General features: G+C 36.4%; 1 protein-coding gene across 1 annotated transcript in view; it reads left to right on the top strand.

Moving 5' to 3' along the window:
* rg (A kinase anchor protein rugose) overlaps positions 1 to 15,639 on the top strand; it is a 1,582,765-nt gene that overhangs the window by 958,361 nt on the left and 608,765 nt on the right. Inside the window, exon 39 of the mRNA XM_090384432.1 lies at positions 12,687 to 12,823. Coding sequence (XP_090240558.1) covers positions 12,687 to 12,823 — 137 coding nt within the window. The remainder of the gene's footprint in view (positions 1 to 12,686; positions 12,824 to 15,639) is intronic.

Raw genomic sequence — 15,639 nt, 5'->3', positions numbered from 1 at the left:
TTTTAAAGCTCTGTACACTGCAATTTATTATATCCCAGTCTTTCTTTGGTATGATTCTGTTTTGTTTTTCAAGCAAACATTTTTGCTCTTCTCTGCACCCTTTCCAGTAGATCTATGTTGGAAAGGGTGAGCGAAGACTTACACAACAGAATGATCACAACTGTGTCTCTGGTAAAGTTAAAAACTGCATCAGAAAAAAATGTTTTACTCTTAGTATTACTTTTCTTCTATATAACTACTTGCTTTGTACAAATCTGAAATCTGGGGGTTGTAGAGTGACTCTCAAACTCCCTTCAGTCGCTATCTGGTAGAGTAGATGCAGAGATTATACACCAGCTGATATAGGTACCTCCTAGAGCAGGGGTGGCCAACTTAATTTGTGATGCGATCGACTTTTTTTCTTCAAAATGTGCCGCGATCTACCATCTCAAGAAGTTCATTGCACATGGTTAAAAAGGTTAATCAACACATTAAAAAATGTTGTTAATGAATTTTAAAATTAAATACAGTTCAGAATTCTTATTTTAAATTCATAAGTACATAAATTTTTAATTTATGTGAAGTTTGTGTCTTAATGTCATCTGCCAAGCCTTCAAAATCGGGGTTATACTGTGATAAGGCCAAGGATGGTTAAGTGGGAGAAGACAGAGGGTGGTAATCAATGGGTGCTGCTCTTCATGGACTAATGTTATTAGTGGAGTCCCACAGGGTTCGGTGTTAGGTCCACTGTTGTTTTGTATATTTATCAATGATATTGATGAAGGTATATAAGGTTAATTTCAAAGTTTGCAGATGATACAAAGGTTGTCAGGGTTGTTAATGACAGTAATGGCAGTGTGCTACTGCAACAGGATCTAGATAATTTGGGCAGATGGGCTAAGAAGTGACAACTGAAGTTTAACCTTGACAAATGCAAAGTACTGCATATGGGTAGAAGTAACCCCAGAGAAATGTACCAACTGTGTGGTACTACACTTAAGGCGGTAGAAAATGAAAAAGACCTGGGAGTAATTGTGCAGTCAGATATGAAGTTTTCTGAGCAATGCAGACAGGTTGCCAGGGCAGGTCATGAGGTTTTTGTCAATGATATATAGGAATTTTGCTATCAGGGAGAAGGAGGTGATTGTCCTTCTGTATAAGGCAATGGTTAGGCCAAGCCTTGAGTACTGCGTACAGGTCTGGAGGCCTCATTTTAGGAAGGATGTAGATTTACTTGAGCGTGTACAGAGAAGGGCAACAAGATTGGTGAGGGGAATGAAGAGATCCTCTTACCAAGAGAGGCTTAAGTTCTGCAAATTGCAGTGGCTGGAGTCTAGGCACCTGCACGGTGATCTGATTGAGGTATATAAAGCCTTGAATGAGTTGAGCACGCTGAATTCTGATGGGATCCTTCACTTGTTCAGATTACGAACCTAAGGGAGCATAAATTCAAATTAAGAAAAGACAGATGTAGAATAGATGTGTGGAAATTTGCCTTTAGCCAGCGGGTGGTTAATTGCTGGAACAAACTTTCATCTGTCGTTGTGGAAGTTGACAGGTTAAATAAATTTAAGGAGGAACTGAACAGGCATTTGGAGGGAATGGTGTGTGTTTTTTTTTTTTTTTTTGTAGCTGATGCTGCATAAGCTAATACACTTGCTTTCTTGCATCATATGCCACTACTATCGTAAAGAATCTTCTCTATGCAAGTCCGTAAGACTAGAGCGATTCTTCTTCTTTTTTTTTTTTTTTTTTTTGTTTCAAATACGAAAAGGCCGATTCATATAGGCATGTGGAACCAAAACACGAATGTAAAAATTCACTGCATTTTTTTACAGTACTTTTCTCGGCAAACATTTTTAGGAATCGGCAAACAGATTTTAGGAAGATATCGTTTCGCAGTGTGATAATTTCATTTTCAAGTAATATTTTCTCCATGTGAAAAATCTCAGCGTTTTTTTTTTTTTTTTTTTTTTTTTTCCCTCTGCAATTTTGTTTCATAACTTAGTCAACCTTAAATGGACAAGAAATATATTGAACAATGTCTTCAATTGTTTTAAAATCACTGAATCTGATTTCAAAATCATCCACAACTTTTTCAATTTCAGAAACATATTTCTCACTATTAAATTCAAAAACAGGATACTTTTGCAATGATCTTGCATATTGGCAAAATGATTGAATTTTTTTTCTTTGAGATCCTTAGCCATTGCCAAAAATTGATATTTATATGCAGAAATACTACTAATCAAGTCAGCCACATTTTTATTTTTTCCTTGTAATTCCTGATTCAGATCACTTAATTTACTGGTAAAATTTGTCAAAAAAGCCAGACCGCACAACCACACTGTATCTTGCAGCTGCTGATAATCATCACCACTTTGATTGACAATTTTTTTAAATTGCATTCAGCAAATTTCGAAATCTGTAGAAACTTACTCCGACTCAGCCACTTCATGTCTGTTGTAATATCAGATCTGGTTCATTTTTATCGAGGTGCATTTTGAACAGTCTCCTTTTATGAGATTGTCCTCTGATGGAATTCATGATTTTGAAAGCTATGTCCATAATAATTTTAGTATTTAATCTTTTGCTGGCTAACAATTTTTGGTGAATGATACAGTGTTAACTCAAAATATCTGAGAATTCATCATCCTTTTGGCACAATGCGATGAATCCATTACGATGCCCTGTCATTGATTTATCTCCATCTTTTGTTATTGATATGAGCTTAAATAGTGGTAATTTAATTTTTTCAATAAAATTTTTGAATGCATTAAATAATCAAGACCTCTAGTTCTTTCTTTTAATGAAACCATACCCAGCAGTTCTTCTCTAGTGGCAGAACCATCGAAAACTATACAAATAACAACGAGCAATTGATCTATATCACTTATGTCTGTTGTAAAGAAAACTACACACAATTAGCAATACGAGCACGCAATTGTTCGCTCACATTTTAACTCATTTTTTCAATGCATCGCATCATAGTATTTCAAGATAATTGCAGATCTTGAAGGGCACTTTTAATTCCATTTTTGTTCTTCAAATTTTCAAAAAGAGAATCTGTTATTTCTAAAAATGCTTCTTTGATGAACTGACCATCAGAAAATGGTTTGCACTTTTTTGCAAGAAATTACTCACTTTAAATAATGCTGCAGTTATTGCTTTAGATTGTAAATTAGGTGTCACGAAGAAATTTTGTTGTGCGAATAATCTGGATTTAAGTTCTTTTAATTTATTTTTTCTAAGGTCACTATTAGGCAAAAAATCCGATTGGTATTTACCATGGAGCACTTTGAAGTGCCTCTCTAAATTTCCTTTTTTGGGTATAGCCACGGAAGCATTGCAAATAAAATAACATTTTTCTTTTATCATTACAAAAAAGTATTCTTGTTCCCACTCTTGATGAAAATGATACGTTTTACTCTTTTTTGCAGTATTCATTTTAAATCAAAGGGTATTAAATTAAACGTATAAGCATTGTCCGGTTATTAATATTAAGTAAGCCAAATAAGAATTCGACACATACGCTGAATTTTCACTAGACAAGCCTAGTGGCTGTGTGGCGACAAGAGTGGTCATGTGGTTCACCGGATTTGTAATAAGCGTATGCAGTGGGGTGCATAATAATAATAACTAGATTTTGACTAATCTATTTTTTATATATATTTAAAATTTGTTGTGATCAACCGAAATTAAAGCTACGATTGACTTGTTGGCCATCCTAGAGCATTACCAATAAGTTCAGTTTGGTGGAATGTCAAGTTTCTGGCCTTCTAACACTTTTTTAGAGCTGTAACCTCAAAATATGAGGAAGATTAGATTATCAATTATACTACATGATGGAAGAGGTGGGGTTTGCCCAGAACTTTGCTCTGAAAGCTAAACATAGGTTTCGCCACTTCAACCCTCCAGATATTGTGCTGGTTGATGAGAGTCATTTACTGCCACGAAACAAACTGCTTCAATGCTATGTCAGTATAATTCAACCCTCACAATTCAGTATTTAGAGCTCTGTTTTTATTGGGATTTCTTGGTGCAAAGGCAGTTTGGAATTTAAATATACAAGGATGTTTGATAAATCCCATTGCCCTTGTCAAAGATTCTTGTCTTTGAATCCCATTGAATTGCAAACCTTGCCTTTGTTCCATTAAATCGTAATAAGAACACATCACTTTGTGCCAAGTCCCACCCATAACCATCTAGTCATGGTTATGAGTGAGACTTGGCTCTCTATCAACTAGAGTATGCGGAAATAATGTTAGAAGCAGCAGTCATTTTTGGATCTCCTCAGAACAATTCATCAACACAGATGGCTTGGGCTGTCTTTGTTGTCCTAGCCTCTGAACTAGAGGAAAAGGATCAAACGGAAATTGAGTAGGAGGGACCTATGGTAGAGTGTATTGGATCTTGCACCTCTGCACAGGTCTGTTTGGGGGGCCTGTATGGTGGGCTACTGTACGTGAGCCCATAATTCTTAAAGGGGGTATATATATTCTTAATGTTATACTTTTTAATTATTTAAAAGAATGTTCTTATTTTATTAATATTTTATCTTATTGATTTATCATATGTTAGAATAAATTTCTAGAAATTTAAGCTTCACATGTATATGTAAACACATAGAAACACATATACATTGATAATGGATTAATGTTAGCTCACAGTTAGTAATAGTAGTATTGGATGTATGTGATGCAAGAAAGCAAGTGCATGATCTTATGTGGCATCAAAAAAACCCCAATTTCACACATTCATTCCCTCTAAAAGTTTGTCCAGTTCTTCCTTGAATTTATTTAAGCTATCAACTTCCACAACGGCAGATGGAAGTTTGTTCCAGCAATTAACCACCCACTGGCTAAAGGCAAATTTCTGCACATCTATTCTACAACTGTCTTTCCTCAATTTGAATTTATGCCCCGTCAGGTTCATAATGTGAGCTGGAAGAATCCCATCAGAATTCAGCATTCTCAAATCCATTCATAGCCTTATACATCTCAATCCTATCACAATGCAGGTGCGTAGTCTCCAGCCCCTGCAATTTGCAGAACTTAAAACTTTCTTTGTAAGAGGACCCATTTGTTTTCCTCACCAATCTTGTTGCTCTTCTCTGTACACGCTCAAGTAACTCTACATCCTTTCTAAAATGAGGCCACCAGACCTGTATGCAGTACTTAAGACGTCGCCTGACCATTGCCTTATACAAAGGGATAATTACCTCCTTTTCCCTACTAGCAAAATTCCTGTATATCATTGACATTACCCCATGACCTGATCTGGCAGCCCGTCTGCATTGATCAGAAAACTTCATATCTGACTGCACAGTTGCTCCCAGATTCTTTTCATTTTCTACCACCCTAAGTGTAGCACCACGCAGTTAGTATGTTTCTCTGGGGATAAGTAAGGTGCAGCCATTATCAACCCACTGCAGGGTGGAAGCCTCCTCAACAATTCATGCTGAGGGAAATGGACCATAATCTGCCACGCTGGTCCAGTGCGGGTTGGTAGATCGACCGTATTCAGCAGTCAGGGGCTTGAACCCCGGTCTACTCAAAGAGCGTGTGCTACTGCACTCCCGCTCCTGCCCACTCGGCTACGGAGGCCGTTTCTGGGGTAGAAGTATCTGGGGATACTTCTACCCATATGCAGTACTTTGCATTTGTTAATGTTAAACTTCAGTTGCCACTTCTCAGCCCATCAGCCCAGATTTTCTAGATACTGTTGCAGTAGCACACTGCCATTGCTGTCATTAACAACCCTACCATCCTTTGTATCATCTGCAAACTTCGACATTAAGCATGATATACCTTCAACAATATAATTGATAAATATACAAACCAACAGTGGGCCCAACACCAAACCCTGTGGGACTCCACTAATAACATTAGTCCACGAAGAGCAGCATCCATTGATTACCACTCTGTCTTCTCCCTCTCAACCACCCTTTTATCCATTGTGGCAACTCACCCTTAATACCACACTGCTCCAATTTGTACAGTAGTCTTTGTGTAACAGTATCAAGAGCTTTCCTGAAATTCAAGTATATGATATCAAAATTACTTTTTGCATCCAGTTCCTTTATAACCAAATCATAGTATTTTTCAGATAAAACTTTTCCTTAACAAACCTATGCTGTGTCTGAATTATTACTACAGTCTTGTCTCGGTGATCCTGCAAGGCATCTTTAACAAATGACTCCATTATTTTTCCCAGAACAGAAGTTAAACTAACTGGTCTGTAATTACTCGTGTCATCCTTAGATGCCACTTTGTGAATTGGGGATACAATTGCACATCTCCAGTCTGTGGGGACTTCCCCTGAGTCTAATGGTGCTCTCATAATTATGGCTAAGGGTTTGCTTATTTCCTTTGCCACCTCCTTCAATATAAGTGGATAGATCCCACCCCAGGTGCCTTTCTTATGTTTAACTTCAACAATTTCACCTCCACTTTGCTCTCAGTTATTAGAAATTCATTAAGCACCCTGTTACAGTTGGATAAACTTCTAGCATTCCTCCCTTAATAACTCATGTGTGAATGTAGAAGCAAAATATGCATTCAGATTATCAGCTATCTAAGCAGGATCATCAACAGTCGAACCATCAATATCAATTAGACCAATCTGATTCATCCCCTTCCTTCTAAAGTTTATATACGTAAAGAAATCCTTGCTGTTTTTCATACCATCCTTTGCCAAAGGCTTCTCGTAATGTGCCTTCGCTTCCCTAACCTCCTTTGTGACTTGATTACAGACTAGCTTATATCTGCCATCAGCTTCTGTTTCACTTGGTAATTTATATCCATCCCATGCATTTTTATTCTTTGCCACAAGTCTCATTAGTCCATCTGATATCCGTTTAGGCTTAAACCTTGAACAGTATTTCTTAATCAGTATGAAAAAAAAAAGTAGCTTCCACAATTAGTTCCTTGATTGCTTCTCACTTAGAATTTGCTGTTGGTGACATCATCAGTTAGTCCCACTGTACACAATTTAAAAACTGTCTGATACTACTGTATTTACCTTTACAGAAGCAAAAACCCTTCACCTTATCCCTTATGGTAATTATATCTTTAAGTAAATCCCACATCAGTACACTGTGATCACTACCACCTAGTGTTTCATTTATCTGCAAATTCTTAATACCCAAATAATCACTGCTGATAACCAGATCAAGAGTATTTCCCTCTCGAACATGCTGCTGCAGAAAACAATCATCCAATAAATCCACTAAAGTCTTGCTAGTGTTCGAGTGACCAACCCACATGTTCCGGTCAATATTTGGGAAGTTAAAATCCCCATTATAACACAATCTGATTTACTGGCCCACTCTTTGTCTCAGTACAATTGTTCATTGTATTCATTAGAGTCATTAGGCCTACAACACACTCCTACTCCTTTTTGCTTTCCCAGTGCCTATATCATACCAAACTGACTCAACGTTGCACTGTCCATCTGTGTTAACTGGATACACTTCCTTAGATTTTGTTTTTCTTAATTAACAACATAACCCCTCCTGTCTATACTTCCTGTTTACATTGTACTCCCCAAATTCCAATTCCGCACTGCTTATATCTTTGTGACATCATGTTTCTGATATCCCAACAATATCTGCGTTTGATGTCTTGACCAGCACTTCAGATTTATCAAATTTATTTGCTATATTTCTAGCATTGATGTACATGCATATATACATGCACCTATTCTTATTCTTAGCTACCCTAATACAGTCCATGTATTTATTTGTTTCATCATGACTCCCACTAGTCCCTGAAATGCCCAGTACCCCACTCTCCCGGCTGCTGCTCATTCTAACAGAAGCAGTGCAAGAATCACTTTTACCTCTGCCTGTGGCTACTATTAACCTTTAAGGCTATGAATCCCCCCCCAATCTAGCAGTTTTCTCACCCACCTAATGCTGCCTTGATAGCTCAGCAAACATTCTTGCACTCCTTCTCTTTAAGTGTATCCCATCCCTGTAGATGCAGTTTATCCTGTTAACAAGCACAGACCACGCTGAAAAAAATTCTACCCGATGAGCCTTGCACAATCCCTCCAGGGCCGAATTGATGGACAAGGCTCTCGTCACATACTTCCTCCTTTCAAATTTAACCCTAACTCACGACTTTTTTTCAACATGGACCTGTACTTGTTAAGGAAATCTGCAGATCTCCTACATTTAATGTAGGAGACCTGTAGTCTTAATGTAAGGTAAGATCTGCAGATTTTAATGTAACTTAGTGCCAACGTGTAAAATAATATCACCCTTTTTGCCCTTAAAAGATATCTGTTCTACAACATCATCAAATTTTGCTCCTGGCAGATATACCCTGGTCGTATTCTACCTATCCTTTTTACACAATATATTACCCGTCTGCCTGACAATAGAATCCCCTATAATAAATAACTCCTGTGGGACCAGCGAATTCTACCTTGGAGATTGTCGCACTGAGCCTTATACACTCAGACAGATTTTATCAAAAAATGAGATGTCAGCTATATTTAAGTTTTTACAACTTATTAATCTAAATAACTTTATCTAGAATGTTTTTATCATTTTATGCTTTATAAACTTTTTATATCACATACTCTTTCATAATAATATATAAACAATTATAATATACTTTTATGTCTTACACGTATTTTACACGTCTTTGACCCCATTTTAATACTTCAAGGCATCCACCCTACTCTTCAAACTCTCAAAAGTGCCCATCAGAATGCTGAGTTGGCGCCTAATTTCTTGACACTCTCTGCACCTAGCACACACAAAGACTCCTCCTTTGCTAGATCATGGTCTGTTCCAGAGAGCTCTGCAAACATTTCACAAGCTGCAAATTTTTTAGGCTGTGATGGTTGCATAATTACCCCCCCCCCTTCCCCGGCTCTCCACAAGTCACAGCACTACTGCTACTTTGTGCCTGTTGCTTTGCTGCTCTACTCTGGGGCATGATAATGAAATTGACCTTTATATTGGTGTGGTGTGGTGGGGGGGAAGGATGGTTCTGCTGTACATGGGCCCATAATCCTTCCAGCGGCCTGGTGGTGACCTTATACAAAGTAATTAAATTAATTTTTAATAATGTTTTATTGTATTAATTTTTTTTATCTTATTGATTTATTATATGTTATTATTGATATTTAACTTTCAGATCTACATGTGAACACACACACACACATATATAGATGGCAGAGGGTGGATTAGCTTTCCACTTCCCTGCCTATGCAGGCCTTTGTAGTGTTGTAAACCAGGCTTCAGCTCTCACTTTTCATTTAACAAACTTCATAAGATAGAAAGCATTTTAGGGTTAAAGTCTCATGTTTCGAGCACGTTTACTGACATATCAGTTATTGCTATTGCATCGTTTTAATTTATGTAAAATGATGCAATAGCAATCTACTAAAGTAGTGCATAATTGGCATCATTTAAGTATATCTCATATTGTGAATACCTTCGCAATGAGTTGCCATGATATTGCACTACCTCGAATAAGTAACACTTCACCAATGGAGAAGACTATTATTTCTTATTCTCAGTGGATACCACTACCCAGACGGCCCCGTTTCGAAGCTTGTTGCTCCTCCTCAGTGGGTGGCAATGATGACAACCCAGGTGTGAAGTATAACTCCAGAATATGAGAGATTCCTGATGGTGTGCAACTGGTTATCAGACTGAAAACATTTTAGGGTTAAAGCCTTGTGTTGCAAACGAGTTTACTGACGTATAAGTTAGTGCTATTGCATCATTTTAATACGCAGCAACCTACTAAAGTAGTACATAATTGGCATATTTCAGTATATCTCATATTGTGAATACCTTCACAACGAGTTGCCATGATATTGCACTACCTCAAATAAGTAATGCTTTGCCAATGGAGAAGACTATTGTTACTTATTCTGGGCAGATACAACCACCCAGATAGCACCGTTTTGAAGCTTGTTGGCTTCTCCTGAGTGGTTGGGCAGGCCCTTGATACCCTTGGCAGGTACAGTTGCACAACATGAGATGCCTCGTGTTGTGCAACTGGTTATCAGACTCAAAACATTTTAGGGTTAAAGCCTTAAAGATATACTTAAATGATGCCAATTATATACTACTTTAGTAGGTTGCTGCATATTAAAATGATGCTATAGCACTGACTTATACATCAGTAAACTTGCTCACAACATGTGGCTTTAACCTTAAAATGTTTTCAGTCTGATAACCAGTTGCACACCATCAGGCATCTCTCATATTGTAAAGTTATACTGCACAACTGGGTTGTCATCATTTCAGTACCAGGGTACCTGTCCAACCACCGAGGAAAAGCCAACAAGCTTAGAAACAGTGCCGTCTGGGTGGTGGTATCTGCTGAGAATAAGTAACAATGGTCTTCTCCATTAGTGAAGCGTTACTTATTCGAGGTAGTGCAATATCATGGCAACTCGTTGCGATGGTATTCACAATATGAGATATACTTAAATGATGTCAATTATGTACTACTTCAGTAGGTTGCTGTGTATTAAAATGATGCAATAGCACTAACTTGTACATCACTTCATAAGATATTGAATGTACATATTTTTAGTATTTAATTTTTCAGTTCGTATACAATTTAATTATGTTTTTCTTTGTCTGTCCTAACATTTTCATCCTAAAGGCAATAACAAAATTTTCTATCAGTACTTATCACAATGAAAGGATTCGTATTAAAGCATAGCATATACCCTTACTTCTAGCACAACGGCTATGAACATCATTCTTCCACATTTTCTTGTAAAGGCTTGTATTCAAATCCCGTAAAGAAAGAAAAAAATTTTTTTTTTTTTTTTTTTTTTTACATCCTTACCAAATTGGTTGGTCGCAGACAAGTGTAGAATTACTTTTTTTTTTATCCCAGAAACTGAGGGTTTTCAGTCTGCTGTACAGAGAAATAAATCGTGGAATTTCTTTTAGCATGATCCAAGTAGGGCAGTGCCATTGTATTCAGGTAAGTAACTACATTTAAAACATATTTCAATATATGGGGTGAAGATATTCAATAAAAATTTGGTATTTTTACTGGTTAGGAATTGCTGTTGCTACCTTGGAAACTTCTCAAATAGTTAAAATCAAAGAAGCGTAAAATTGTCTTTGTGATGTGCAGTGATGCCTTGGGTACTAAACATTCATATGGCCAAGGAACTCTTTGCACTATTTGAAACAAGTTTCCAGAACTACAGATATAGTTCTTCTTTAGTCTCAAAGTGTCTTCTTCCATTTATTAAAAGTAGTTGAATTGTGAACTGTAAGAAAGTTCCAAAAGCAAAAATTACCATTCTTTTTTCCTCTTTATAATAACACATAACTTTTAAACTGCTTTGTCAGCCTAATGGCAGTGCTCTTGCCTCTGTGCAGCAGGGCTTGGAAACCTTGAGGAAAGTTATTCTCTACGGCTGAAAGGAGCAAAGCTGGGTTATGACAAGTATTCCTCACTTGTTACTGCCTAAGCAAGTGCCCAGAAGTGCTTTCTTAGAAAGCAACACATTTTTTCTAGCAGCTGTAAAGTTGCTTTAGAATTGGCTGTGTTATAGTTCAGAGATGCTAATTCACCTGTGCAACCTAACTACAAGTTAAATGAGAGGAAGAAAAAAAAAACACTCTTTTACTCATTTGATTTTGTATAAGTTGTTAATAAATTGTGGCGAACACTATCTGTTTCTATTTGTTTTCTGCTAGTTTAGCTAAGTCCAAATGATTTAAAATTATCCAAATGTTAAAACTTAGCAGCAAACTGGCAAAATAACTGCTAGCCCAACAGATAGCTTTGAAACAAATAATACTGAAAATGAGAACCAACTATAAATTTCATGCGAGTTGTGATGTATTTGATACATGCCTAGGAAAAATAAAGCTTAAGCTGATATAAGGGGAAAGGAAGTAAGAGTAAGGAAGGCAATAGCACCTCAGTTTCCCTCGAATTACTCTAATAGATTTTGAAGTATAAAATTTAGAGTTAGAATGAAAATAGCTTCTAATAAAGGTACTTTGGGTATACTGGGAGCATTACTGCCTGACCCTTTAGTAAGGGATCCTGGTATTAAGAATAGTCTGCATTAGGAAAAACTTGATTATGATAAAGAAACAAAGAAATAAAAGTTGTAGAATTTTAAAGGTAGAAATTTAAAGAAATAATAAAATAATGAAATACCAGTGGTATTTTATTAAAGATAACGAAATAAAAATAATTCAACCCATCTGAAATTTTATTACAATTTTATTATTTCAGATAGGTTGAATTATTTTTATTATAATATTATTAATATATTTTTATTATAATATTCTTACAAATGGTAATTCTTTATTTCATTATTATCAGGTACAGTCAGGGTTTGCTCCTGTCAGAGACTTTATATACTCCCTATTACATCTGGTCTGCCGCCACAAGGTGGATGGGCAAAGTGGGTCCCCATGGCTAAATCACTAGAGGAACAACAGACCAACCCAAACTTACACCATATGTGGCCTTTACAGAGTTTATACTGTGACACTGAGTATACAAAGTGAAGTTAGGCGACTCCTGGTGCTGCTTGATAAGCAACACTATATTAAAAAAAAAAAAGCTAAATATATAGCAACTCATTAGTAACCATTTTTTCCCCCTCTTTTCTTCTTCTCCCATAGGCTTAGAATAATAGAATGGAACAGTGTTACTATTATACATAATAGTTAATTTTTATATTTTCAGGTCCTGTCAGTTTCAGCACCAAATGTCGACTGATTGCTGCTGGAGTGGTAGTACCAGGAATGATTTCAATAACACAAGCTGAAATGTTCTTTGAAGTTGATGAAGATGAACCTGAATACAAAAAAATTGATCAAGAGGTAAGCATTTTTGTTGTTTTTAAATTTTACTGCAAAGTATCAAATGTTTTATTACTGAGTCTAAATGGCTGTTTCAAATAACTTTTATTAAATACAGTCAAAGTTCTTTATAGTGAATCCTCTTTTTAATATCCCAGCACGTTATAACAATCATGCGGTGGGTCCTGGCCATAAACCTAATGCTATTTTACATTCACCATAACAAACTTGAAGACAACTTTTCTTAATGTGTCAAAAATTTTCACAACTCTACCTTGTTTTCCATTTTTTTTTATCATAATGTTCACATTTCAAAATGAAAGAGCAGCATTGAAGCTAATGACAGGCTTGTGTGCTGACTGTGGGAAATCAGCAACAATGATTTTTCAATGGTCATTGACAATTTCTCATGCTCATTGACCTAATGAAAAATTACTTCAAATAGAAGTTCCTTTCATTGTACAGTTTATAATGACTGTTGGTTTATTGGTGTGGCTTCTGCAAAGTTAGTAGCTTTGCCAATTGCAGACAAGATTAAGACTTTATGAACTGTTGATAATAGTGTATGTTCTAAGACTGATATTGCCAAACAGTTTAGTATTCCTAAGAATACACTGTTCACTATTCTAAACGATCGAAAAAATTAAAATCTTGAAGAAATCTGCTGCACCACATAGGATCAGAGCATGAAAGGCAAAGTATCTGGATCTTGAAATGGTACTTTCAAATAATTGATACTTAAATACTTGAAATTTCAAAAAATTTCAAGTAGAGGGAAATCTTTTAAAAAGTAGGCTGTAGTGGATGGTTCCAGAAGTTTAGGCTTGTCATGAGCTGTCTTTTAAAAAAGTTGTGACGAAAGTGCAACTTTTAGCTCTGAAGCTATGAAGGAATGGAAGGAGAATCATTTAAAAATGTTTTGGCCAATGACCAGAATGACATCTTCAACACTGATGAAACTAGATTTTTTATTTTATTTATTTTTTTAAGTTTCTACCAGATAAAACTTTTAAAGGTGAGAAATGTAGTGGTAGATTGTCATGTCTGCAATACCAGGGTACCTGCCCACCCACCGGTAAAAGGCCAACAAGCCTTGAAACGGTCACCAGTAGAGAAGACTGTTATTACCTATTCTCGGAAACTCTGTGAATATCAGGCTTCCCCTGGTGACCGTTTCAAGGCTTGTTGGCCTTTTATTTGTGGGTGGGCAGGTACCCTGGTATTGCAGGCATGACAATCCAGTTGTGAAGGTACTCCCACAATATGAGAGATACCAGAAGGTGTACATGATAATATTTAAGTAAAATTAAATGCAACAAGGCATCATATCTTTAAGAGTATAATAATCTGTATAATATTGGTGTAAACACACCATAGAAAACTCTTAAACAAAAACCTATGTTAGTAGTTAGAAGGGCATCATTTTATCTGTATCTCATATTGTGCTCTTCCTTCACGAGTTGCCATGTATTGTACTACCTTGAATAAGTAACGCTTCACTAACGAATAAGTAATGCAAACTGCTAACGTGTTTTGTTTAAGAGTTTTCTATGGTGTGTTTACACCAATATTATATAGATTATTATACTCTTAAAGATATGATGCCATATAGGGACAAGTCTAATAGAGACAAGCGTTGTCTGTTTGAGGAATTTATGAGTTCTTGAATGGTGTGAGTTGAAGGAGTTACTGTCCCTTTCATTTTTCTACATTAAATGTTGCATTTAATTTTACTTAAATATTATCACGTACACCTTCTAGCAACCCCCAGGGACTCACATCTGGTGAGTATGGGCTTGGCACACCCAGGGTCCTAAGCTGGATGTTATCATCCTTCTCTTTCTTGGTGATTCCCTTCTGAGAGAGGGGGGGGGGGGTCAGAGGTAACTCAGAATTTTTTTTTTTTTTTTTTTGGCTGGTGCAGCAAAAGCCTGAGGCTTTTGCTGCACCTTCACAACTGGATTGTCATGTCTGCAATACGAGGGTACCTGCCCACCCACCGATAAAAGGCCAACAAGCCTTGAAACGGTCACCAGGGGGAGCCTGATATTCACGGAGTTTCCGAGAATGGGTAACAACAAGTCTTCTCTACTGGGGAAGCATTGCCTATTCGAGGAATTTATGAGTTTTTGAGTGGTATGAGTTCAAGGAGTTACTGTCCCTTTCATTCTTCTACACCATTTCTTTTCTTCTTTCACTCCTACTATAACTTTCCCTCTACTTTTTGCTTTTCTAAGTCTAATAGGGGCAAGTGGATAGTAGAGTTATTATCCCACACATACAAACAAGCCTTGAAATGGTGGTGGTGCCCACTGAGAATAAGTAACAATAGTCTTCTCTTTTAGTGAAGCGTTACTTATTCGAGGTAATGCAATACGTGGCAACTCGTAAAGGAAGAGCACTATGAGATACAGATAAAATGATGCGCTTCAAACTACTAACAGTTTTTTGTTTAAGAGTTTTCTATGGTGTATTTACACCAATATTATATACATAAGTATGTACACATATACGTAGATTACTATACATATACTATAGTTATTACTGTGCAATCTTCATTTCCATGTTTAATAATGTCGTACATATTCTGAATTACATTATACTATATTTTAATAGTAGAATTGCATTAAATGTTGGAAATTTTCTTTGTTCATTTGTTGATTTTTATGAATTATTGATATAATGTCCTTTTGATATAAGACCATTTTTCTCAATCCCCTGAGGTTCACTATAAAGAGCATTGATTGCATATTGTTATGGTACAAATGTACATCAAAAATCAACTTTTAGAATAAAGTAAAAAAGTATAATAACATTCATTTTCTTCTCTCACCTTC

Source organism: Mastigoproctus giganteus, chromosome 11, assembly GCF_048544385.1.
Source record: "Mastigoproctus giganteus isolate SK-2022 chromosome 11, ASM4854438v1, whole genome shotgun sequence".
NCBI classification, from domain to species: Eukaryota; Metazoa; Arthropoda; class Arachnida; order Uropygi; family Thelyphonidae; genus Mastigoproctus; species Mastigoproctus giganteus.
The sequence above is the reverse complement of the archived record's forward strand: the minus strand, read 5'-3'. Positions and strand labels throughout refer to the sequence as shown.